Source organism: Balaenoptera borealis (assembly GCF_965194805.1).
Source record: "Balaenoptera borealis genome assembly, chromosome: 12".
Taxonomy (NCBI): domain Eukaryota; kingdom Metazoa; phylum Chordata; class Mammalia; order Artiodactyla; family Balaenopteridae; genus Balaenoptera; species Balaenoptera borealis.
The window spans coordinates 85608721-85634658 of NC_138869.1; the positions used below are offsets into that span (position 1 = coordinate 85608721).

Genomic DNA, 25938 nt, shown 5'->3' on the forward strand with positions numbered 1-25938 from the left:
CGCTGCCCTTTTTAACCTCGCCTGGCTCTTTAAAATAGACCCCGCCCCTATGACGTGACCCAGGTGCCTCGGCCAATCAAAAGGCTCCTGAGGAGTAATGCACGCCCCCTTCTTCACCCCAGCCAATACGCTTCCGGCCGGGGTCACGCGCTCCGGGGCTTCAAACAGGGCCAATTGGAAAGCGATAGCTCTTAGGCGCTGAAGAGTCACGTGGGGAGTCGTGCGAGGGCCAAAGAGAGTCGCGGAAGCGTGGCGGGCCGGCTGGGATTGGGGCGGGTTTGAGGGTGACATCTGAGCGTTTAAAGGGCCGGGGTCAGTTGACGAATCCAGCCCGCGTCTAGTCCTGGGGAGGCCAGGGTCGCTGCTGCCGCGAGGGAGAGATGACTGCGGAGCGACCCGGCACGGTGACCCTGGGCAGACCCGGGAGACCGCGAATGCTGGGATCATGGGGAGTCTGTAGGGTTCAGGTGTTTGCCGCGATCTTCCTGCTGCTGTTGTCTTCAGCAGGAGTCGGGGCCAGGGCAAAGGACGACTTCAGTCTGGTGAGTCACCCCTCGCATAGCCCCATCCCCGACTCACGCAGGCGGTCTGTGCCCAGTTGTACCCCGGGACCTAGGCTGCTGAGCCCCCTCTCCTCCGAGGAACTCTCCGACCCCGTTCCCTCCTTTCCCAGTCCCTTTCCCTCTCTGGGCCCTTGTTCTCTTTCCCTCTGAGTCTCCTCTTTCGAGCTCCTTACCCTTTTGAGGTCTCCCTGTCCCTGAGGGCTCCTTGTCCCCTCGTAGTCCTTCCCCCGCTCCGAGCCCCCAGTTTCGCTCCGAACTCTCCTCAGGGTTCCCCTTCCTTGTTCTGGGACCCTTCTCCCACTCGGGATCCCCATCACCCTGCCTCTCCCAGGGGAACCTGACTCCGAGCCGCGATTCATTCACCCTAAAACCCCAAGTCCCGTTTGTTCTGTTGACCCTTCCTCCTCGCTTCGTAGGTTCATCCGCTTGTGACCATGGAGCAGCTGCTGTGGGTGAGCGGGAAGCAGATCGGCTCTGTGGACACCTTCCGCATCCCGCTCATCACCACCACTCCTCGGGGCACTCTCCTTGCCTTTGCTGAGGCCAGGAAAATGTCAGCATCGGATAAAGGAGCTAAGTTCATTGCTCTGCGGAGGTCCACGGACCAGGGTATAAAGATGCCTGGGTCACAAGAGGCTGGATGGGTGGGGAGCTTGACCTGCCTTAGGGCCCTGAGGCTGCTGGATCCCTGAGGAGTAGAGGGAACCTAAGGCGGGAAGGCAGTGATCTGGAAATTGGGCTCACCAAGGAGTTGAACATTCATTCAGACATTTATTGAGCACTTACTGTATACCTGGCATTGTTCTAGGTTCTGTGAATACAGTTATGAACAAAACAAAGCAAAAATCCTTGCCTTCACAGGGCTTATATTCTACTGGGGTGGGGGGAGACAGACAATAAACATAATAAATAAATGTATTTTTTGTATTGGAAGCTGATAAGTACAGTGGAGAAAAATGAAACATGGCAAGAGGTATGGAGAGTGCCAGAATTTGACTGTAATTTTAAGTAGATGACATTTGAGCAGACTCAGAGGAGGTAAGTGAGCCTGGAAGAAGAGCCAGGCAGGTGTAACAAGCTTAGACAGAGTTCACCACCCCCCTGCCAAGGAGGGGAGTATTTGAGGAATGAGAAAGAGTTTGTGTGGCTGGATGGAGTGAGCAAGGGTAGAATAGATAAGATCTGAGAGGTAAGGAGGGGCAGGTCTCGTGGGGCCATCATAAGGCCTTGGGTCCCTAGCAGGAGGTGAAAATTGCAGCGAGTGGTGGAAAGGGAACCTCCAGAGTGCTCACCCTGGGTTTCTTCCCCTTTTTCTTTAGGCAGCACATGGTCTCCAACAGCTTTCATTGTGGACGATGGGGAGAGCCCAGATGGGCTGAACTTGGGGGCAGTGGTGAGCGATACAACAACAGGAGTGGTCTTCCTTTTCTACTCCCTCTGTGCTCACAAGGCTGGCTGCCAGGTGGCCTCCACCATGCTGGTGTGGAGCAAGGATGACGGCGTTTCCTGGAGTTCGCCTCGGAACCTCTCCTTGGACATAGGCACTGAGATGTTTGCCCCCGGACCGGGCTCTGGCATTCAGGTCTCTGTCCTGAGATGGGTGGAGGGAGGTGCCTCGTAGAGAGTCTGCCCCGTTATGGACTCCTTTGCAAAGAGAAGATCCTGTGAAGTCAGATTTTTCTGTCTTAGGTGGCATTCCTTGGAAGAAAGGGACATCCTGGGAGGAACACCCTACCAAGGGAAGGTGGAATTTTGCCATTGGCTTCCCATTTGGGGGTTGTCAACAGGGCTGCACTAATCCATGTGCAGATTAGAAAAAAAATTAGAAAGTCCTGTGCAGATTAGAAAAAAGCCCTCCTTTGGGCAGACACAAGCCTGTGCCATGGTCCACAGCTTGGCCTGTGAGCACAGGTTGGGTTTAAGCTCCCATCTCCCCCTGTGGCTAGGCCCCCTTGTCCTGTGCACAGCCTGTCCAGAGTACACCCTGGATGTCCCGAAGGAGCTTATTCTGCCAAAGAGCTTCTTAATTCAGACAGTGGGTGTTTGTAATGCTTGTGGAACCCTCAACAAGCAAGGACGGAACGGAAGGGGACAAGGTGTGTCCTCACACTTAGGAGGTGGTGGGTTCCCCTCCCCTGCTTCTGAGCCCCCTCAGTGTCTCTGTCTGTGGCACCCCTATCCTTTTCCCACAGAAACAGCGGGAGCCTCGGAAGGGCCGGCTCATTGTGTGTGGCCATGGGACGCTGGAGCGGGACGGGGTCTTCTGCCTCCTCAGTGATGACCGCGGCGCCTCCTGGCGCTATGGGAATGGGGTCAGCGGCATCCCCTATGGCCAGCCCAAGCGGGAAAATGATTTCAGCCCCGACGAGTGCCAGGTCAGGAGTCCATGGGCTGTCCCCCACCCCATCAACCTGCTCTGTCCTCCAGAGCACCATTCCACTCACGGACCCCGGGCCTGGCTGCCCAGCTCCGTGCCACCCAGCCTTGCTCCCTCAGGGACAGGACCCTTTGCCCCGCCCCCACCCTGCGTCTTCCTGAAGCCCTCTTCTCTCCGCTCAGCCCTTTGAGCTCCCCGATGGCTCAGTGGTCATCAATGCCCGGAACCAGAACAACTACCACTGCCATTGCCGAATCATCCTCCGCAGCTACGATGCCTGTGATACTCTGAGGCCCCGTGATGTGACCTTTGACCCTGAGCTCGTGGACCCTGTGGTAGCCGCAGGGGCTGTAGCCACCAACTCCGGCATTGTCTTCTTCTCCAACCCAGCCCATCCAGAGTTCCGTGAGTATCTGCCAGGTGGGGTCGGCGAGGAGCCCCCGTGACCTAGAGAAGGAGGCCTTCTCTAGGGGGAGACCTTCCTTCCCCTGACTCTGCTGCTGTTCCCAGGAGTGAACCTGACCCTGCGCTGGAGCTTCAGCAATGGCACCTCATGGCAGAAGGAGACGGTCCAGCTGTGGCCGGGGCCCAGTGGCTACTCCTCACTGGCAACCCTGGAGGGCAGTGTGGGCGGGGAGGACCAGGCCCCGCAACTCTATGTCCTGTATGAGAAAGGCCGGAAACAGTACATAGAGAGCATCTCCCTGGCCAAAGTCAGCGTCTTTGGGACACTCTGAGCTGTACACCTGCCAAGGGGATAGAAGGCCCTGGACTCAGCCTCAGGACCATGGGTGTGTAGAGGGTCTACGGGAGGAGCCTAGAAGACGGTTCCACCTTCCTTTAGAGTCTAGCGTTTTGCAAAATCAACTTCTCTTTGACAGGGAAATCATTCCTTAGGACTAAAAACCTGGCTTCTCCCACATAGGAAGAGCTGCCCACACGTGGGAGCACTTCTCTTCCACATTGCTGGGTCTGCCCCCCTGCCCTTTCTGCCCTCTCAGGGCAGTGATTGGTCCTTTTCTTGGACAGGGCTAGGTGGGCCTGTAGCATTAAATAAATGTGAACTCAGGGAACTGGGGAAGGCTTACCTCTTTGGGGTAAGATGCTGGCTTTGGAGAGGGTTGGTGAAAGTTCCAGAAGGGCAGGACATTTGGTTTCAAGGTAAGGAACGAGGTGCACCACCCACTTTGACTATGTATGAATCAAAATGTTTATAACTTAACATTCTTAATGAAGGAGAATGAATATTTGCAGAGTCTCTGTGGTTCTGTCAGTGCACATCTTCATGTCTGTTTTCCTGGTGCACACGTATGGGACTGGGAGTGAGTTTTGGGGAGGAAGCTGGTGTGCTTATTGCCTGTGAAAATCTGTGACTTCGGCAAATCAAATCCTCCTTTCTTTTTCGCATTCCTTCTTATCACAGAAAAACAGATTGCTCTTAACAAGTGTAATGAGGGGTAGGAGGAGGAGCCTCATAAGATAATTAAAAACTGGCTGTTTTGTATTTCTAAGGTGGGGTGAGATACTATCCTCCATGAAACAGGGAGCAGGTGTGTAAAATGCAGATGAGAAGCCTCTCCCAGGCCAGCCTGGCAGAGAAATAAGCACTGTGGCAATTATGTGAGAAAACAACATCTCATCCCAAAGGAGATGCTGTGAAAAGAACCTGGGCAGCCTGCAGCTGAGTGGGACAGCCACAGCTTTTCTCCATATGGAAAGAAAATGCAATGCCTGGATGGGACGGTAGGAATGTTCAAGACATTCTTTTCTTCTTTTAAAAATATTTATTTATTTATTTGTTTGCTTATTTATTTATTTATTTGGCTGCACTGCATCTTAGTGCCAGTTCCGGCATGCAAGATCTTCGTTGTTGGTGTGGGATCTTCATTGCAGCACCTGGGCTCCTTAGTCGTGGCATGCAAACTATTAGTTGCGGCATGCGTGTGGGATCTAGTTCCCTGACCAGGGATCAAACCCGGGCCCCCTGCATTGGGAGCGCAGAGTCTTATCCACTGCGCCACCAGAGAAGTCCCTGCACATTGCATTTTGATGTTTCTTAAATCTCAGTCTACAGTAGTTACACCTCCTATCCTCTCTTCTTTCTCTCTCTCTCTTTTTTTTTTTTCTTTTTGATACCGTCTACACAGAAATATGTTCATTTGTCCTGTAGAACGTTCCACTCTCTGGATTCATCTGTTTCTTCCTCAGAGTGTCATTTAACTTTTTTCCTCCATCCCTTGTATTTCCAGTTATCAAACCTGAAGGTTTAATTAGATTTCAGATTCCACTGGGTGAGGGAGGCAGGGGACAAGATTCCTTCCCAGGTGCTCTGTGTTTCCTATTGTGCTCCCTCAGGAAGCAAATGCTGCCCGCTTGTCCCTCTCTGAGTAAAGCTGAATTGAGTGATGGGTTCAGATGGCCATAGCCTGACCCCTCCTTTGTAAGGTTTCCCCATCAACCTTCCAACTGACAGTTTCATCCACAGATGAGTTTTGCCTGAATCAGTTATTTCATGAGGGTTTGTGAAATGTTGGTTTTTGAATTATTTTATTCTGTCCTCATTTATTAGCTGGAATTCTTTAGTAAAAAGGAACTGTCCCTCATCAAGGCTGTTGGGTTACCCTGAAGCATGATTTGTATGGGAAAGTCAGGATAAATGCTTCATTTCTCCCCTTAACTTGCCAGGTCTCAGAGTAACCTGATGTAATATTTTACCTTGGCCAGTAAACCACATTGTTAACACACAGGACACACATACAGAGGCAGAATCTATGGGCCTGCGGGGGGACATCTGAGGGAAGAAATATGCGGAGACGAACACAGGCAGCATGGCCGGGGAGGGCGGGCTCTGCTCTTCTAACACAGGTGGAGGAATAGATATGACGCAGGAAGTGCGGTGGGGGGGGTGGCATCTGCAGCAACTGGGACATCTGCTCTCCACTGCCATTAAAAATGCACATCTGAGAAAGTCTCGCTAACAACTTTCTTTATCAGAAATAATGGAGGAGAGAGAGGAAATGATACCATGAATGTCCGCCACATGAGCTACTGCCTCGTGAAGTAGACATGGCAGGGGGCTTGTAAGGAAGTGATCATGTTCCTTCTTCATAGCCAAGAACCCTCAGCTAAGAGAGAGGCTCCTCAAGGAAGGATCTCCTCCCCTGGAGGTGGCGGAGTGGAGTCATTATAAACCAGAGTCCTGGCCCTACCCCAAACCTGCCTGTAGGTTCAGTGCCTCTAGAATCAGTCCAGGACCTTGCTTTTTTTTTTTTTTTTTTAATGTATTTTATTGAAGTGTAGTTGATTTGCAATGTTGTTAATTTCTGCTGTACAGCAAAGTGATTCAGTTATACGTATGAATATACGTTATACGTATATTCTTTTTCATATTCCTTTCCATTATGGTTTATCCCAGGATACTGAACATAGTTCCTTGTGCTATACAGTAGGACCTTGTTGTTTATCCATCCTATATGTAATAGTTTGCATCTGCTAATCCCAAACTCCCAATCCATCCCTTCTCCACCTCCACTCCCCGTTGGCAACCGCAAGTCTGTTCTCTGTGTCTGTGAGTCTTTTTCTGTTTTGTGGATAAGTTAATTTGTGTCATATTTTAGATTCCACATATAATTCCTCTAATAATTGGCGATGTCGAGCATCTTTTCATGTCTCTGTTGGCCATCTGTACATCTCCTTTGGAGAAATATCTATTTAGGTTTTCAGCCCATTTTTCAATTGGGTTGTTTTTGTTTTGTTTATTTTGTTGTTATTGAGATATATGAGCTGTTTGTATATTTTGGAAATTAAGCTTTTGTCGGTCACATCATTTGCAAATATTTTCTCCCAGTTCGTAGGTTGTCTTTTCATTTTGTTTATGGTTTCCTTTGCTGTACAAAAGCTTGTAGGTTTGATTAGGTCCCATTTGTTTATTTTTGCTTTTATTTCTATTGCCTTGGGAGACTGACCTAAGAAAACATGGGTATGATTCATGTCAGAGAATGTTTTGCCTATGTTTTCTTTTAGGAGTTTTATGGTGTCATGTCTTATATTTAAGTCTTTAAGCCATTTTGAGTTTATTTTTCTGTATGTTGTGAGGGTGTGTTCTAACTTCATTGATTTACATGCGGCTGTCCAGCTTTCCGAACACCACTCGCTGAAGAGACTGTCTTTTCTCCATTGTATATTCTTGCCTCCTTTGCAGGGCCTTGCATTTTTTTTTTTAATAAATTTATTTATTTATTATTTATTTATTTTTGTCTGTGTTGGGTCTTCATTGCTGCACACGGGCTTTCTCTAGTTGCAGCGAGCAGGGGCTACTCTTCGTTGCAGTGTGCGGGCTTCTCATTGTGGTGGCTTCTCTTGTTGCGGAGCAGGGGCTCTAGGCACGTGAGCTTCAGTAGTTGTGGCTTGCAGGCTCAGCAGTTGTGGCTCACGGGCTCTATAGCGCAGGCTCAGTAGTTGTGGCACACGGGCTTAGTTGCTCCACGGTATGTGGGATCTTCCCGGACTAGGGCTCGAACCCATGTCCCCTGCATTGGCAGGCGGATTCTTAATCACTGCGCCACCAGGGAAGTCCGGGCCTTGCATTTTTAAAAGGAACTACAGGAGAGTCTAACACTGGGGTCTTTGGGCTGCACTTTAAGAAACTGTCTCTTAGACGTTTTAGCCTAGACTTAGGAAGACTAGATTTCAAAACACTGAAGAAAAGATCTCAAAAGAGAAACTGTTTCAACAGGAAGAATTTGTGTTTAAAAAACACCAGTAACCATAAAAGATGGCAGGGACCAAACCTGCCTGTTTACCTGGGCATCTTAAACCCCGCCACAACACCTAGCACATGGTGGATGCTTAATACAGGAGGAAAGGCAGGTCCAGGATGGGTAAGGAGCTGGGCCAGTGATTCTAAGCGTGGTTCCAGGTAGGTGGCAGCCACTCCCTGGGAACATGTTAGAAACGCTTGACCTTCCCCCTATGCTGACCACCCCTCTCCCCACCAGACCTGCAGGATCAGAAGCTCTGGGGGTGGGGCCCAGCACTCAGTGTGTTAGCAAACCCTCCAGGGGATTCTAATGCACATTCAAGTTTGAAAACCAGGGTTAGAACACAAGTCAGGGGTGCAGAAAGGGTTGAAGAATTGTTGGTTGGTTGGCTTTTTTTCTTTTAATATAAAGGGGGAATTAGGAGTGGCAGGAGACTGAAAGGGGAAGGTATGTGCTTATTTGTACAAATAGGACAAAGTGGACTTTGAAAACTACAGCCTGGTGGGTGCCACCTGGATCAGCAGCCGAATTCTAGCGTGGAGCCCTAACCCCCTAACACAGGCCCTTCTGCCCCGCTTCGAAGCCTCTCACCCCTCCCCCCAGCCCCTTGGCTCAGCATTGAAAGGACTCTGGGCTCTCCCTGCTCATCAGGCTGCCCTTAAACAATAGAAGGAGCCTAACAAGTAATATTGAGCAGCAAATACCAGGGACCAGGCACCAGGTCACTTTCTCACTAATTCAGTCCTCGCAACCAGAAGTCATTATCACGAAGGAGCAGGACGAGGTCCATCATTTTTGCCCAAAAAAAAGGATTAGGAAGGAAGATCTAAGACAAAGGCTTGCATTTCTTTTTGACAAAAAGCAAAAACACACACACACACACACACACACACACACACACACACACACACACACACACACAAAAGGACTTAAATTTACCACAAGGAAAGGGTAGGTCTTCCCTTTCCTAATATTCTGGATAGAATATTTTTTAAAACACATTTTTAGGGAATTCCCTGGCGGTCCAGTGGTTAGGACTCTGTGCTTTCACTGCCAAGAGCCCAGGTTCAATCCCTGGTCCAGGAACTGAAATACCGCAAGGCGCGTGGCTCGGCCAAAAACAAACAAACAAACACATTTTTAGTGTAGGGCTTAGTTGGTGAGAAAGTAAGGGAAATCTTCAAAAACCATAAATAATGGACAGCAAGAACCCAGAAAAACAAGTGAGCCCTGGAGCTGGCATTTGCCCTGAGGACATCAGTCAATGCTCAGTGACCAAATCAGGATTACAGTGGATCACAGATTTGTAGTCAGGATATAAAGCCAAGGTCCTGAGAAGTTCTGGAAATCGTGAAAGGAAAATCAAATGGAGTTGGTATTGCTAAGAGAGCTCTCTAAAATGGAGCTGGGAGGCCATTAAGGAAATGTGACTTATACACATCTCAGCCTGGATGGAATCTGACCTTTTGACCTTATGAAGTCATCCAGAACACCTGCTAGAAACTCAAGATACATATAAAGTAACTCGTGACAGTCTACTTATCAGACCCCTACCCTAAAACAACCTGTGATTCCCTGTGGACAAATATTTTCTGACTTAGTCAATCATAATTCTTGCCAGGCAACTTTTAACAACCTTGTGGCTTTGTGCCTTTATAAGCCCCTGACTCTTTCTTTTCCTTGGAACACACTTTCGGGGTTACCCGAATCTGTGTCTCCCTAACTGCAATTCTTAAGACTCCAGATAAACTCTTTTCTTATTTGCAGCCTCCTGCACCATTTTTTTTTTAGTTGACAAAGTTAAAAAAGAGCATTTTTCCCACCCCCACCCCGGGGTGGGAAAGCACTACTGCCCTGGGTGCAAAATTTAAGAGAACACCAAAAAACTCAGGAATCAAGACAAATCATGTTTTAGTGCAATTAAAAAAAAGGCAAATTGGCAAACTACAGCTCGCAGGCTGACTACTCTTTGTAAATAAAGTATCAAAAGGCCACATCTTCAGTGTGGGAACTGGCCTCCATCTTTGCTCTGGATAGAGGGGGGAAAAAGAAAAGGAAAATAAATAAAAGTATCTGGAAAATTCCTAACAAAAAGTTCATACTCCCGTGGGATTAACGCCAGAAGTCACATTTCCTGTGGCCTCCAAATCTGCCAGCCACACATTTAGCAGTACCTGGTCTTAAGCTCAGTGGTGAGTACATGTTGTTTATTAGTCTTCTTTAAATTGTACATAATTATTATATACACTTTTGTGTATAAATAAGTAGAAGGAAAATTAAAAATAAAATGAAATAGAAAGAAATAAAAGGAACAAATAAATAAATAGAAGGAAAAAGATAAATGGAGACCTCTGGGTAACTTGGCAAAAATACAACCACAAAGGGACTTCCCTCGTGGTCCAGTGGTTAAGAATCCGCCTTCCAATGCAGGGGACACGGGTTTGATCCCTGGTCGAGGAACTAAGATCCCACACGCTGCAAGGCAACTAAGCCCACGCTCCACAACTAGAGTGCCCATGCACCACAACTAGAGAGCCCATGCGCTGCAACGAAAAATCCCGCGTGCCACAACTAAGACCCAACACAGCCAAAAATAAATAAATAAATATGTATATATATATATATATATTTTAAAAAATACAACCACAAAGGTGGTGTCCACAGCGAATGCCAACGTGCATCAAGAGAGGATGAGGTTGGAGGGAAGAGTGAAGATGCATAATCAGCTTTATGCTTCAGTATCTTAAGTCCAGCTAATTTTGTGATGTTCCTATCAACCAATTTAAGGGAGGTGTGTTGTTTAACCTCCACTAAGCTTGGTTTTGGTGTTTTGGAATCCCTGAAGCCGTTGAGTTGAAGTGCCCTTGCCATTGGAGGTGGGAGCCTGGTAGAGAGCAACTAACATGTTCCTTGGCCAAGATTCTAAAAGGAGAGGTCAGGGGAAGGCCAGCGTCTCTGCACATCTGAGTCTCAGCAAGGCGTTTGATAAGGTCAAGGGGAAATTTCCTGGACCCATGTATACAAAAAAGAGGGGGAATTCATTTGCCACCACTGGAGGACAATATTACACCAGCCCCTTACACACACAATACTGTAAATACAGGAAAAGAATGAATCATTTCTCCTACGTTTGCGGTAGGAAAAAGTAATTCAGGTTAGACAAAGTACCAGTTGGTGAGATGACTTATTACTTGTTTTACAGAAGAATGTCAGCAAATAAGTGTAGAAGGAATAATCAAATTAGAAAATCATCATTTTGCAAACTTGAGTGAAAATTCCCATTTGAAAGGTGCCCTCCCTGAACCAGGAGGACAAGAAGTTGGCGACCAAGAGAATTCTTTACAAACAGAACTTGTTGGGAATTCCCTGGTGGTCCAGTGGTTAGGACTCAGCGCTTTCACTGCCATGGGCCCAGGTTCAATCCCTGGTTGGGAAACTAAGATCCCACAAAAAAAAAAAAAAAACAGAACTTGTTAAAAATAATTCTTACCTTCTTTAGCCTCCCCCCATAGTTTAGACACTTTTCCACGATTGTCTCTTTTGTTCAACCTAACATAAAAGCAAGTATGCCATGTCTTTGGGTTTTCATTTCTTTATGAAGTCTCGTGTCATGTAAAACTTAAATAAATGTGTATGCTTTTCTCCTGTTAATCTGTCTTTGTCAGATTGATTTTTCAAACCCAGCCAGGGACCCTAAGAGGGTCAAGGAAAACTATTTCCTCCCCTACACAGGCAAAGATAATCAGTGGATGCCAAAATCATTAGGTTAAGGTTGATGGAGACTGTATATTCATTCACAAGGTGCTGAAACCAAGGGTAGTCAGCAGTTAGCCATTAATAAATAATAAACTGTAACCTGCCTTCACTGATCAAGCTCACTTCGTTTTTACAAAAAACTTGCATGTCCTCTGAGCATCACATAGCCTAAACAATGTTTGCCCGAGTTGTTTTTTTGAGATTTGGAGTTGTCTGTGTCCAGTTCAAGATAGAAGCAATTAAGACTGGTTAAGACCACTGACCCTCCATCTGGGCATGAAGAGTGTCTGGGCACAGAGTGTCTTCTCCGTGACATTTTGACATCAGAGGGACAAAAAATTCACCCTCAGAGCATACTAACACAGCCATTTTCTGAACATAGGTCCCAAGAAGAAGCCTGTAGCTTAGTTGTGTCTTTGCAGAACGTTGATTCAGCACCTTTCTCTTATCTTAATTACCTTTCCCCACACCTCAGCTTTATCCCATGAATACCCCAAGCCGCTTGCCTTTTTGGGAGGAAAATTTGAGACTTGTTCTCTCATCCCCTCAGTTGGCTGCCTTGTGGATAAACTCTCTGCTGCAAACCTAGCGTTTGGCTTGCTGCGCGTCAGGCAAACAAACCTGGTTTGGTAACAGTGCCAAAGAATTAACCCATCTTGCCACTCACAAGGGCGAAAAGCACCTCTACAATGAAGAGATCCTGGGGGGGTCACTACTTTAACCAGGTGATCAAACTAAGGTCAAGAATAATGGAACAGGGGTGGGATAGGGAGGGTGGGAGGGAGATGCAAGAGGGAGGAGATATGGGGATATATGCATATGTATAGCTGATTCACTTTGTTATAAAGCAGAAGCTAACACACCATTGTAAAGCAATTATACTCCAATAAAGATGTTAAAAATAAAAAAGAATAATGGAACAAGTAGACTTTATGATCCCCCTGACACAAGGCCCTGTGAAGTATGTAGCACGTGGTAGACTGAAAAAATGATCCCCTAAAAGATATCCATGCTCTAACGCCTGGAACCTGTGAAGGCTATCTTATATAAAGAGGGTCTTTGCAGATTGATTAAATCAAGGGTTTTTCGATGGGGAGATAATTCTGGATTATCTCGGAGGGCTCTAAATGAAATCGCATATATCGTTATAAGAGGGAGGCAGAAGAGGATGCAATACACACAAGTGAAGAGGAGGAGGCAGCGTGACCCAGAGGCAGGAATTGGAGTGATGTGGCCACGAGCCAAGTTATGCCAGCAGCCACCAGACGCTGGAAGAGTCAAGGAACAGATTCTCTCCCATAGTGTCTCTGGAGGGGGCAAGACCCTGTGGACACCTTGATTTTTGCCCAGTGAAACTGTTTTGAACTTCTGGCCTCCAGAATTGTGAAGGAATAAATATCTGTTGCTTTAAACCACCAAGTTTGTAGTAATTTGTTACAGCAGCCATACATGGTGTCATTCATGAAGTATTCTTGCCCAAACCATGTAATCAGAATCTAATTAGGTCTTTAAGGGAATTCCCTGGTGGTCCAGTGGTTTGATCCCTGGTTGGGGAGCTAAGATCCTGCAGGCTGCGTGGTGCTGCAGCCAAAAAAAAAAAAAATCTAATTAGTCCTTTAAGTATAACTTCCAGGTTAAAGAAAATGCAGAAAGTTGAGGAACAAGTTAAAAACACCAAGAGAGCACAGTTAGATGAAGCCAACATGTGGAACGTTCTACAAGACAACTGGCCTAGTCTCTTCAAAGGATCATTGTCACAGAAAGAAGGGGACTGTTCTAGAATCAAGAGACTAACAAGGGACTTCCCTGGTGGTCCAGTAGTAAAGAATCCACCTTCCAATGCAGGGGACACGAGTTCGATCCCTGGTCGGGGAACTAGGATCCCACATGCCACGGGGCAACTAAGCCCGCATGCCACAACTAGAGAGAGAAAACCCACACGCCACAACTAGAGAGAAGCCTGTGCGCCACAACAAAGAGCCCGCGTGCCGCAACGGAGACCCTGCCTGCCGCAACGAAGACCCAACGCAACCAAAAAAAGGAAAGTAAATAAATAAGTAAAGATTAAAAAAAAGAGAGACTAACAAGATATAACAGTAAAAGAAAGTGCTTGATCCTTGAATCAATGAATACTGGCTCTTTAGAAGAACAATTACCATAAAAGCTATTTTGGGAACAGTTGAAAAAATTTGAGTATTGATTTAACTATTAAGTCATATTAGGAATTATTAATTTTCTCAGGTATAATAGTATTGTATATATGCAGGTAAATGTCCTTAGATTGTGGATATGCATGCTGAAATATTTAAGCATAAAATGTCATGATCTCTATAATTCACAGTGAAATGAGCCTGCTAAGTATATATATTTTATATGTGTGTATATGTATACACACACATATATAATTTAATATATATTTTTGCCATTTGCCATATTTTCAAATATGGAAAAATGTTGACAATTGTTGGATTAGGTGGTGGGTATATGGGTGTTTATATTCTTCCTATTGTTTGAAAATTTTCCTGATAAAAAGTTTAAAAAGCAATCTTTTGTAATGGTTGCTCAGCCTCCTGTAGAAGAAATCAACCCACTGTGGAGCAAGGCCTCTCCCTGCATGCTGGGAAACGGGAGGCCCCCAATCCAGGGTGGTGCCCGCCATTGTTGCAAGGCCCTTTAAAGACAGCTCCCTCTCCCATGTTGTTACCCATCAGCACGTAACTGGGTTTGATTATTGGCTGACATCTCTATCTTCACTGCGTTTAGAATTTAATGGTTTAATGACAGGCAATAGCCAGCCTGGAATGTGACCCATTTCCACCTGAGATTCACCTGACTGGGGGCAATAAAATTTAACATTTTAAGCATCAGCAGGTATTTTAACCCTTAGGATAATCTCTCTGTCCTTACTCTTTGGGAAATAACACAATTGAAAGACTATCCTGGGCAAGTAGGATGTTAATGGTCGAGAAAGTACTACAATAAACAAAGTAATAGATGGCCCTGAGCTTCTCAAAGCCAGATGCCCACAGATGCCACTGCGCAGAGCTAACCATGGTGCCTGCGCCTGTTCTGGCTGCAGCATTATAACAAACCAGCAAGGTGAAGGCAGCTCTAAGCAAACGATGCCAAATGTTGGAGCATCTCACTTCATCCTTCCTATCAACTCCTTTTCATATTCATCCCTGTTTTCTCTGCTCCACATTATGGATGATTTCTTCTTCCAATTCACTAATTCTCTATCCAGTTGGTCTGTTATTTAACCTGTTTGTTGTGCTTCTTATGAATTTACCTGTTCATTTCAATTCTAGAATTGGTACTTGTTTCCTTTGCAAACCCATCTGCTACTTTATAATGCCCTCTTCTGCACAATGGATTGAATGAGCCCCTTTATCTCTTTGAACATCTTCAGTCTCCAAGCGTGCTGTCATCTGAGTTTCTTAGTTGTAAAGTCACCTGTTATTGAGCCTCCTGACTTGTTCTCCTGGGGATGTTCTGGCTCATCTTGAGAACGGTTGTCTTCCAAGGGAGCTCTCTGTGTCTGGAGGTGTCCCTGGGGCTGACTTAAGCTTTTGCCTGTGCTCAGCCCTCTGGGATTCACAGTTCCCAAACATTGTTTTTTAAGTTATTAAGAAGTAGTTTGACATATGAAAATATGAATTACACAAGGAGCTCCCATAGAGCCTCCATGTACACCTCCTTGACTATATCACTGTCCCTACCCACCCCATCTTGAATTTATTTAGCAATCCTATGCATTTCTTTTTTTATATATATAAATTTATTTATTTTATTTATTTATTTTTGGCTGTTGTTGGGTCTTCGTCGCAATGCACAGGCTTCTCATTGTGGTGGCTTCTCTCATTGTGGAGCACGGGCTGTAGGCGCGTGGGCTTCAGTAGTTGTGGCTCACGGGCTCTAGAGCACAGGCTCAGTAGTTGTGGCGCATGGGCTTAGTTGCTCCGCGGCATGTGGGATCTTCCCAGACCAGGGCTCGAACCCGTGTGCCCTGCATTGTCAGGTGGATCCTCAACCACTGCGCCACCAGGGAAGCTCCGGTCCTATGCATTTCTTTTTGTTTTTACTATGATACTTAACTCCAAACAATATATTGGTTTTTTTAAATTTATTTTATTGAAGTATGGTTGATTTACAATGTTGTGTTAATGTCTGCTCTACAGCAAAATGATTGTTATACATATATATATATTCCTTTTCATATTATTTTCTATCCAGTTTATCACAGGATATTGAATATACTGTGCTATACAGTAGGAACTTTAAACAATATATTGTTTAGTGGTAAATGTTTTTAAGCATTACATACTATTTTTCTGTGATCTGCTTTTATTCTTCACATTGTGAGATTAATCCACGCTGGTATGTTAGTCATCCTACTGCTGCATGTAACACATGGTGTATTTTATGAATATACCCCCACTTCCCTATTGGAGAACACGTGAGTTCCTTATTTTCTCCCCCCTTACCAACAGTACCATCAAGGATGTATATATTAATCCTTGTATCTGTATGTGAGTGTTTAGGGTGCATCACCAGAAGTGGAAACACTGGGTTGAAGAGAGCATGCCTCATTTTTAGTAGGTACTGCTAAACTGTTTTCCAAAGGGATTCTATAAAGTTATATTCCTGCAAACAATGTCCAAAACAGTTTTTATTTCTTGGCTCTAGGATTTCCTCACAAACCAGATTACATCCAGAAGCTTTGTTGGAGGCTGTTGCATCACGCAGGGGAGCTAAGTGAGACGATGGTGGATCCCACCAGAGTCAAGGAGCAGTAGAGTTGTGAGATGCGGCCAAATTTTGGTGTTAAGGTATCGCCAGCATGATTTGCTGACAAATTGGATATAGAATATGCAAACAGGACTCAAGCAGACTCCAAGGTTTCGGGCACAAGCAACAGGCAGGTAGAGGTATCATTCTGGAGGGGCTTGTGCACTAGCCAGTTGCTAAGGATTCCAGGGATGAGAGGCCTGGGGAAACAGGCCTGGGAGGCTCACGGGCTTCAGTAGCTGAGATGGCAGGCCAGTCTCTGCGTAGATTAATTTTAGAGAGGTATGAGATCTGCCTAGTGGGTTGGGAGGACTGTTTACTTCTGAAAGTGCTCCTGGGGGTGAAGAAGATTCAGTGCTTTGGGGTAGGGGTCTTATCAAATCACTGTCACCCCTGTGAAGAGAGGCTGTACGGCTCAAGAATGCGAGGACTGAAAGCGATTTCCATGACTGGAATTAAGAAAAGTTCACGTGACCATCTTCACCATGCCTGTAGCTCAATCTTTTTCTTTAATATAAATTTATTTACTTATTTATTTATTTATTTTATTTATTTATTTATGGCTGCGTTGGGTCTTCGTTGCTGCACGCAGGCTTTCTCTAGTTGCGGCGAGCGGGGGCTACTCTTTGGTTGCGACTCATGGCCTTCTCATTGCAGTGGCTTCTCTTGCTGCAGAGCACGGGCTCTAGGTGTGCAGGCTTCAGCAGTTGTGGCTCACGGGCTCTAGAGCGCAGGCTCAGGAGTTGTGGCGCATGGGCCAAGTTGCTCCGTGGCATGTGGGATCCTCCCGAATCAGGGATCAGATCGAACCCATGTCCCCTGGATTCTTAACCACTGTACCACCATGCAAGTCCCTCACTCTTATACTCTAAACCTGGGACTGACACAGGAAGGAGGGTCTGAACACATAGGGCAGGACTTGGATGATACAAATAAGGGCAAGAGAATGCAGAAGAGACCCTATGGACAAGAAATGAAGTTGACCATTTAATAGTAATGTCAAGGACTAAGGAAAACTGGATGAGGTACTGACTAGGCTATGTTAGCTAATGTCTAAGCTATTTGGAATAATATAATTGTAGCTAATGCCTAAATAAGGCTTACTATGTGTTAGCCAGTTTTAAGTGTATTTACATATAGTTAAACCTAACAACTCCGTAAGAGTAGGTACTCTTTTATCCATTTACAAATGAGGAAATAGAATGGCTAAGTAACTTAGCCAAAGTTGAACAGCTATAAGTATTCAGTCTGGCTCCCTACATCTTAACCAGTCCCCTGTACTTCCTATGTGATACTGTCACCCTAGAAAAATGCACTTACAAATGCAAGTCCTCACGTACACTACCCAGAGACACCCATCAACCTAGAATTGTTGTTGGTTTTTTTTTGCCTAAATAAAAATGGGCAGAAATGTGTTTGGAAGGGTAGAATCTAAACTATAGGGAAGTATGTGAACAAAAAAGAACCAAGCTGCAACATAACTACGTGGAGTATTAGTCCATATTTATGAAGCTCAAAAAGATGCAAAACACAAAACCAAACAATATTTTAGGGATACATTCAATTCAGAGTACAAAGAAAAGCCAAAGAATGATACAGCCACAATTCAGCTGGGTGACATCCTCTGAGTGGGAGGGAGAAAAAGAAAAATGTAATCAAAGAAAGGTTTGCTTCAGTTATTGGAAATGTTTAAAGCTAGGCCATAGGTGTATTATATACTAGACAGAAAGGAATTTGAATCCTGACTGACACTGATCTCGGAGAGACCAGTGAGTGGTCCTGAAGAGAGATCTTAGTTCCTGCCCGGGAATAGAACCTAGCCGCTAGTCCAGCAGGGGCTAGAGGCTAGAAGCAAAGTTCCCTGGCTCTTGCCCCATTTGAAAGCAAGAATGTTTCAAGGAGGCAACAACTGTAAGAACAGGTACAAAGTTTATTATTAGAGACACAGCACAAGTGGGAGAACAGCACACAGAGAAACAGTTTATTTAAGACGGAAGCAAGGCAGAAATACACGGAGAGAAAGGATATGGGTGTCCTCTCTAATGAGGAGTACAGTGAAAGGGTGATTTAAATCACATGTAGGACGGGTCTTCCGGGTCTTTGTTTACCTTTAGCCAATTATCTTGTTTCTTTTTTCACAGCTGACCAGTCCTAGACCCTCCCCAAGATGCGAGTGCAGCTTTTTGCCAAGATGGATTCCGCTGCAGAGGCCTGTGGGGGGTATGTCGACACTTATTATGGGGTGGTGCCCCCTCCCTTTTTGACCCCCAAGGAGCCTTCCTGCGCATGTGCAGACAGGGAAGTTTACCTTGACCTCAGGAATGCTCATCTTATCTCTTAACTTCAGCAGAGCTCAGCTTCTGCCACTTGCTTTGTCCTTGGAGTGTCTGGGTGAGAACCAAGCTTCAATTTTACTCCACTTGACAAACACCAGTGTCCAGCTCAGGGGCCTCAATACCTCCTACCTCTCTGACCTTAGGGAAATTATTTAACATCCCTGAGCTTTCCTCTCCTTGCTTGCAAGGTAGGGTAGATACATATCTACTTTGCAAGGTTTTAAGGATTCAATAAAATGAAACACATAAAAAGCCTACGACAGACCAAAGCACTAAATATATGGTGGCTGCTAAGATTATACAGAACCCGTGGTCAGAGAATAGCAATGGGAGCAGCTAACTGTGTCCTGTAGGGAGTACCAAACAGGGCAATTTCAAGGAGGGAAAAAAAAAAAAAGATCTGGCAAAGACGATTAAGGAAAATAAAAGTTGGAAAAAATCTTTGCTGAGTGGGGACCAAGCTGGAAACGTTCCATAGGAAAACAGATGCAAAAGATGTGCAATATTTAAAAGATGAATTATTAGGTACACAAACTGGTACACTCCACCTGGAGTAGTGATGGCAGGTAGAGAAACAGGCACTCTGAAGGAGACTGCTGTTACGAGTATAAACTGGGACAACTTTATGGAACATACATTACTACTTTAAATGCCCAAATCCTTTGACTCTGAAATTCTACTTTTGGAAATGTACTCTACAACACAACTTCAAATGGGTGCAAATTAATAGGGAATCAGCACTGGTATATACCATGACCAGAAGCTCAAACGCCCCCTTACCAGAAGCTGGATAATTTACAATACAGCCTTACAGCAGCATACTCTGTACATGCTGGTGGGGAAATCTCCTTTATGACGATGACAAATAGGAGCACAGAGTATGCTTTTTCCCCCATTTTTTTTACTGTGGTGAAATACACATAAAATGTACCATCTTTACCATTTTTAAAAAAATTTTTATTGGGGTATCGTTGATTTACAATGTCATGTTAGTTTCAGGTATACAGCAGAGTGAATCACCTGTACATATATCCACTATTTTATGTTAAATTCTTTTCCCATATAGGCCATTACAGAGTATTGAATAGAGTGCCCTGTGCTATACAATAGCTCCTTATTAGTTACCTTTTTTATATGTAGTAGCATGTATGTGTTAATCCTAATCTTCCAATTTATCCCCCTCCCCATCTTTACCACTTTTAAGCATACAGTTCAGTGGTAATAAACATTCATCACATTGAGCAACCATCAGCACCATCCATCCCCGTGAACTCTTTTCATCTTCTAAAACGGAAACTCTATACCCATTAAACAGTAACTCTTCATTTCCTCATTCCCTGCCCCTGGCAACCACCAGTATATTCTTTTAAACTATATCTGGACAACCTATGTTTTCACCAACTGATCAAAAGGCAAACTGGATGTCTGTGTTAATGGTGTCATAAGAACCTCAAACATTAGAATACTATCACAATCAATCTAGAAATCCTTAACATTGGCGTCAATATGTGGCAAATCTACTTTTTCTATGTCGCTGCAAAGAGGTGCAGCTAGATGTCAACTGTGATGCTCATTCACTGGTGGTTAACCTTTCATGTCCCTAAATCTTTCTGTACCGTCTTGTTTTCACTGAGACCAATCTATTTTTTATTTGCTTTAAAATATTTTATTGGAATCCTTTGGGTAGGACCAAGTAAAGGCCACCTAATTGATTTTGGTCCCCAATTTCTAGGCAGTCCCCTCCCTCCACCCCAGGAGGTTGACAGCTGCTCACGCGGGTTAATGCAGGAAAGATGTGAAGTTCCGAGGATCTGTCCAACACCAGGTAGAGAACATCCTTTGTGTCAGCAAAATTCTAAAATTTCATAAAAGCAACACATATTAGAAACATGCAAGCAACTGGCAGTAAAGCATGAATCTAGGGCTTCCCTGGTGGCGCAGTGGTTAAGAATCTGCCTGCCAATACAGGGAACACGGGCTCGAGCCCCAGTCCGGAAAGATCCCACATGCCGCGGAGAAACTAAGCCCATGTTCCACAACTACTGAGCCTGCTCTCTAGAGCCCGCGTGCCACAACTACTGAAGCCTGAGCGCCTAAAGCCCGTGCTCCACAACAAGAGAAACCACCACAAGAAGAAGCCCTCGCACTGCAACGAAGACCCAATGCAGCCAAAAATAAGTAAATAAAATAAATAAATTTATTTTAAAAAAGCATGAATCATAGATACAGAAACAGAGTGGCAGTTATCAGAGAGAAAGGTGGTTAGGCAAAAAGGATCAATTGCATGGTGACTAGACTTACTGTGGTGATCGCTTTCTAGAGTATATAAATATCCAAAACGTTATGTTCCTGAAACTAATGTAGTTATATACCAGTTTTACTTTAAAAAAAGAAAGGTCTGGGTGGGCAGGGGAATTGCCACACAGGGTGGAAAGAAGCATAAGAGTGGATCAGGTGGTTTCAAAGATCCTCAGAGAAGTTCTCAGAGACTCTAGTCCAACCAGGTCATCATTACCACTCTGGAGCTGGTAGGAAAACCAGCAAGAGACTTACCACAGTACCCAGGCAGAAGGCACGCTACTCTCCACTTCTTGTCACTCTCCACTTCTTGTCACAGGTTGTTGATGAAGTGGCAGGAACCATTACCTGGGCATCCCAGCCATCCCAACAGCACTTCTCCAAGAGGAGAACTCCAAACTTTAGGCCTTCAGCCACCAGGCTATCCCTGAATCTCTGTGAAGGGGCACTGCCCCGGCTGGGCTTCCAAAGCTCTCAAGCTAGAAAGATGAAAGCAGGACCACCGATGAGAAATACAAGCAGAGAGCTACAGCCCTCCCATTGGCTCCTCTCAAAAATCCAAGTATCCAGTTCCCCAAATGAGTCAGAAATTAATTTTGACATCAGGACCAGCATCAGAGACTCTAGTCTGAGAAATCATCATCCCCAATTTAGGGAGACCTGGATCAAGGGAAGCCATTATGGGGAAGAATCTAGAACATTCAAAGACAACAGCCCCAGTATACGGATCTAGCAAATTAAGAATTCAGGGATGGGACGTTCAGGAGAGAAAAGAAGTAGGAAACAAACTTAGAACTGCGGAGAACAGCTCCATCAAGCAGGCCCAGCATGCAGGGTAGTTTATAGTAGTAAAACAGGTGGAGAAAGCAGGCTTAGCAAGGCTTAAACAAAACTCTGCGGAGTTAAAAAAGGGAGAGACACTGAGAGCGCCCGCACACCTAACACTCACCTTTATTCAAAAATAACACACCGGTCTGTGAACGTCTTATCCCCTAATGGAGAAACGAGACACACGAATAAGTGGCTCCCCCGAGCCCAAATACTAGGGATCCCAACCCGGGGGATGGAGGTGGTCAGCGCGCTGCGGTGATGGCGTCAGCGAGACACTCAGAATCACCTGGGGTCATCATCATCCCCGTCCTCCCCCAGTACCACCACCAGCCACTCCATATCGCACAATCCACTCACCCTCGAGGCGCTGCGGACCCTCCTTCGAGAAATCAGGGTCCTGGGAAGAAACCAGTGAGTTAGCAGAAGCCAGGGCGACTACCACACGAGTCCCCCCTGCCCTGGGCTGCGTCAGTTCCAAGCAGTGGAGTCACAGAGACATCAGAAATTCTAGTCTGTAATGATAGCTCATCCTGCTCAGCCCGAGACTTCGGTCCCCTCAGTATCCAACACGACCCTGAGGTACTGAGGTACCTGTACGCCGGCAGCTGTGCAAAGATGGCGCAGGCCGTCGCCTTCCTTTTCCGCCAGGCGGATCCCAAAGCCACCATCTTCGCCATCCACGAGTTCACTGCACAAAGAGAACGACAAGGCCTGGGCCAGGGCCGTTTATTTACGGCGGCGTGGCGTCGGGGCCTGACGGGCCTATAGCTGTCTTCTGAGAGGCCTGTCTCGATCCTCAGAATTTTCCCCATCGCTTGTCCAAACAAGACTAAAGTTAAGTGAAAGAGAGGCCATGAGTGGACGTTTCACATTCTTCTGGGCAAATATTCGGAGATGTTTTGTGAATTTTGAAAAACAAAAAACAGGTGACTTTACTGGCCAGGCCGGAGAAGTCCGCGACGCTGCCAAGTGCGCGCGCAGCTGAACGCTCTTCCTGGGTGGCCTCCGAGATAGTCCTGTCCCTGCTTGTGTAACCAAGGGACTTCGCTCTAGTTCTCAATTGTCCCGGTTTGGATTCGAGGGTCCCTCCAAGGGACTGCCACCCTCCTCTGTCTAGCCAGCGAAATCTGAATTTGCAAGACCTGTCAGGTACATTAAACTTCCTGTCCTTTTTTTTTTTTTTTTTAAAAACACCTTTATTAAGGTATAATTGGGTCCACTGAAAAAAAATGCACGTCCTAAAAGTTGAGAATCTGTTTTATCTGGTGGATAAAACTGAGGACTTAGGCCCGGGTCGCAGCCTCTCAGCTCTGAAGAGGTAAGGGAGAAGCCAGGCTATATAAGAGTTTTTGCGACAAAGATCGGGTAGTCGGCACTTCATAAGATTACTGTCAATTAGAGAAAACAAGGGATTTTCCTGGTGGCGCAGTGGTAAAGAATCTGCCTGCCAATGCAGGGGAAACGGGTTCGATCTCTGGTCCAGGAAGATCCCACATGCCGCGGAGCAACTAAGCCCCTGCGCCACAACTACTGAGCGTACGGTCTAGAGCCTGCGTGTCACAGCTACTGAAGCCCGCGCATCTAGAGCCCGTGCTCTGCAACAAAAAGAAGCCACCACAATGAGAAGCCCACACACCACAACGAAGAGTAGACCCCGATTGCTGCAGCTAGAGAAGGCCCTCCCGCAGCAGAGAAGACCCAATGCAGCCAAAAATAAAAAAATTAATTAATTAAAATAGAAAATTAAAGAACCCCATACTGTTCTCCATAGTGGCTGTATCTATTTACATTCCCACCAACAGTGCAAGAGTGTCCCCTTTTCTCCACACTCTCTCCAGCATTTGTTGTTTGTAGATTTTCTGATGATTCCCACCCTAACTGGTGTGAGGTGATACCTCATTGTAGCTTTTTTTTTTTTTAACATCTTTATTGGAGTATAATTGCTTTACAATGGTGTGTTAGTTTCTGCTATATAACAAAGTGAATCAGATATATATATACATATATCCCCATATCTCCTCCCTCTTGCTTCTCCCTCCCACCCTCCCTATCCCACCCCTCTAGGTGGACACAAAGCACAGAGCTGATCTCCCTGTGCTATGTGGCTGCTTCCTACTAGCTAGCTATTTTACATTTGGTAGTGTATATGTGTCCACTATGGAGAACAGTGTGGAGGTTCCTTAAAAAACTAAAAATAGCCTTACCATATGATCCAGCAATCCCACTATTGGGCATATACCCAGAGAAAACCATAATTCAAAAAGACACATGCACCCCAACGTTTATTGCAGTACTATTTACAATAGCCAGGTCATGGAAGCAACCTAAATGCCCATCGACAGACGAATGGATAAGGAAGATGTGGTACAGATATACAATGGAATATTACTCGGCCATAAAAAGGAACGAAATCGGGTCATTTGTAGAGATGTGGATGGATCTAGAGACTGTCATACAGAGTGAAGTAACTCAGAAAGAGAAAAACAAATATCGTATATTAACGCATATATGTGGAACCTAGAAAAATAGTACAGATGAACCGGTTTGCAGGGCAGAAATAGAGACACAGATGTAGAGAACAAATGTATGGACACCAAGGGGGGAAAGTGGCGGGGGGGGGGATGGTGGTGGGATGAACTGGGAGGTTGGGATTGACATGTGTACACTAATATGTATAAAATAGATCACTAATAAGAACCTGCTGTATAAAAAATAAATTAAATTAAATTTTTAAAAAAATTAAAACCAGACATCTCAAGTTAATGAATTTAACTAAACATGCCGCAACAAAGATCCCATGTGCCGCAACTAAGACCCGGCGCAGCCCAAAATAAATATTATTTTAAAAATCTCTTCCAAGAATCCTATAGTATTCATCTGTTTATTTGACACATTTCTCAGCTCCCAGTGGTTGAGTTCCACCTGTGGTTGATGTTGCAAAGTGATTTTAAGTTCCAGGAAGTGTATATGTACAGGTAAGTGATGACTTCTCATATTCTAAAGTGGCTGTTTTTATTGGCCGCGGCGCGCCGCTTGCAGGATCGTAGGACTGAACCCAGGCCCGCAGTGAAAGCGCCGAGTCCTAACCACTGGACAAGAAAATTTCCTGATGTTGCTTTTTAATGAACCATTCCCTAATGAGGACTCATGAAAGTAGTTGGCCCAGCTTCAGGAATTCTCTTCTTTGGCCCGTTAAGCCGTTGCTGGCGATTTCCCTAACCTTTATCATCGCTGCTGCTGCCAGTGAATCAACACTTTAAGGCCGTGGAAGGCTTCCAGCACTGATTCACAGCAGAAAGCCCCTTGCCACCAGCTGCTGCTCCTGGAAGCACTGACACCTTCCTGTCCTGCCTCTCTTGGGTCCCCATACCTCTAAAAACATAATCAGGAGTGGCCTCTGGTGCAGTGGCTTTTTCTCAACTTTGGCTGAAACACTGAGACAATTTTAATTCTATACAATTTCTTGGCCTACTTCCAGAGACTCTGATTCTTCCAGGACCGGTATCAGTATTTCTTTTTTCTTTTTAAATAAATTTATTTATTTATTTATTTATGGCTGCGTTGGGTCTTCGTTGCTGCACGCGGGCTTTCTCTAGTTGTGGTGAGTGGGGGCTACTCTCTGTTGCGGTGCGCGGGCTTCTCATTGCGGTGTGTTGTCTTGTTGTGGAGCACGGGCTCTATGCACGCAGGCTTCAGGAGTTGTGGCTCCCAGGCTCGAGAGTGCAGGCTCAGTAGTTGTGGCGCACGGGCTTAGTTGCTCTGCAACATGTGGTATCTTCCCGGACAAGGGCTCGAACCCGTGTCCCCTGCATTGGCAGGCGGATTCTTAACCACTGTGCCACCAGGGAATCCCGGTATCAGTATTTCTTTAGCTTCCCAAATGGTCTCAGTATACCACTGGGTTGGAGAACCATGGCTCCAGTGATTTGAAGTTACAAGGTTTATTCCCTCTATTGCTTGGCTGGCTAAATTTTTTAAAAGTTAAGCAAGCCCCCAATTTCTGCTTCTGCAGCAGTTAAACTGCACATACTATATGCTATGGTCAGAGCCTATAATATTACAGTGCACCTATCTTGTAAGTAAGACCGGCCTTTGAGAATTGGCCCAGGAACCAAAACTATACTATTTCCTTTACAAGCTTTTCCTTTACAAGGCTTCCCGTTCTTTGTCATTCCTAAGTTGTTTCAATTTCCCAGAGAGGAAGGATTTATTGAAAGATAAAACACAGG

At 45.5% G+C, this 25938-nt stretch overlaps 2 protein-coding genes across 4 annotated transcripts; one reads left to right on the plus strand and one right to left on the minus strand.

Moving 5' to 3' along the window:
* Positions 1-54: 54 nt before the first annotated feature.
* Positions 55-19008, plus strand: NEU1 (neuraminidase 1). 2 transcript variants are annotated; one of them, XM_082346556.1, is made up of 6 exons: positions 55-542; positions 980-1172; positions 1883-2145; positions 2756-2938; positions 3123-3345; positions 18386-19008. In XM_082346556.1, exons 1-6 carry the CDS (start codon positions 381-383, stop codon positions 18397-18399), a joined length of 1038 nt encoding a protein of 345 aa, XP_082202682.1. In that variant the 5' UTR covers positions 55-380; the 3' UTR covers positions 18400-19008. The 2 variants fall into 2 exon arrangements, with proteins under 2 accessions (XP_082202682.1, XP_082202681.1); XM_082346555.1 differs by lacking the exon at positions 18386-19008 and adding an exon at positions 3451-11351.
* A 507-nt stretch (positions 19009-19515) lies between these two features.
* Positions 19516-23720, minus strand: LOC309607720 (uncharacterized protein). Of its 2 annotated transcripts, XM_082346597.1 has the most exons (5): positions 22301-23704; positions 22067-22106; positions 21828-21870; positions 21134-21357; positions 19516-20435 (listed from the first exon to the last, which is right to left on the minus strand). In XM_082346597.1, the coding sequence occupies exons 1-4, from the start codon at positions 22519-22521 to the stop codon at positions 21353-21355; spliced, it is 309 nt and encodes a 102-aa protein (XP_082202723.1). In that variant the 5' UTR covers positions 22522-23704; the 3' UTR covers positions 19516-20435; positions 21134-21352. The 2 variants fall into 2 exon arrangements, with proteins under 2 accessions (XP_082202723.1, XP_082202722.1); XM_082346596.1 differs by lacking the exon at positions 21134-21357 and having other exon boundaries at positions 22301-23720.
* Between the last annotated feature and the right edge of the window lie 2218 nt (positions 23721-25938).

Coding starts and splice junctions, on each gene's coding strand:
- NEU1 (XM_082346555.1), top strand. CDS start 381: ATGACTGCGGAGCGACCCGGCACGGTGACCCTGGGCAGACCCGGGAGA. Junction 1,173..1,882: donor GCGGAGGTCCACGGACCAGG/GTATAAAGATGC, acceptor CTTTTTCTTTAG/GCAGCACATGGTCTCCAACA. Junction 3,346..3,450: donor CCCAGCCCATCCAGAGTTCC/GTGAGTATCTGC, acceptor TGCTGTTCCCAG/GAGTGAACCTGACCCTGCGC.
- LOC309607720 (XM_082346596.1), bottom strand. CDS start 22,521: ATGGGGAAAATTCTGAGGATCGAGACAGGCCTCTCAGAAGACAGCTAT. Junction 22,107..22,300: donor GCACAGCTGCCGGCGTACAG/GTACCTCAGTAC, acceptor GTTTCTTCCCAG/GACCCTGATTTCTCGAAGGA. Junction 21,871..22,066: donor GGGTCCGCAGCGCCTCGAGG/GTGAGTGGATTG, acceptor TTTCTCCATTAG/GGGATAAGACGTTCACAGAC.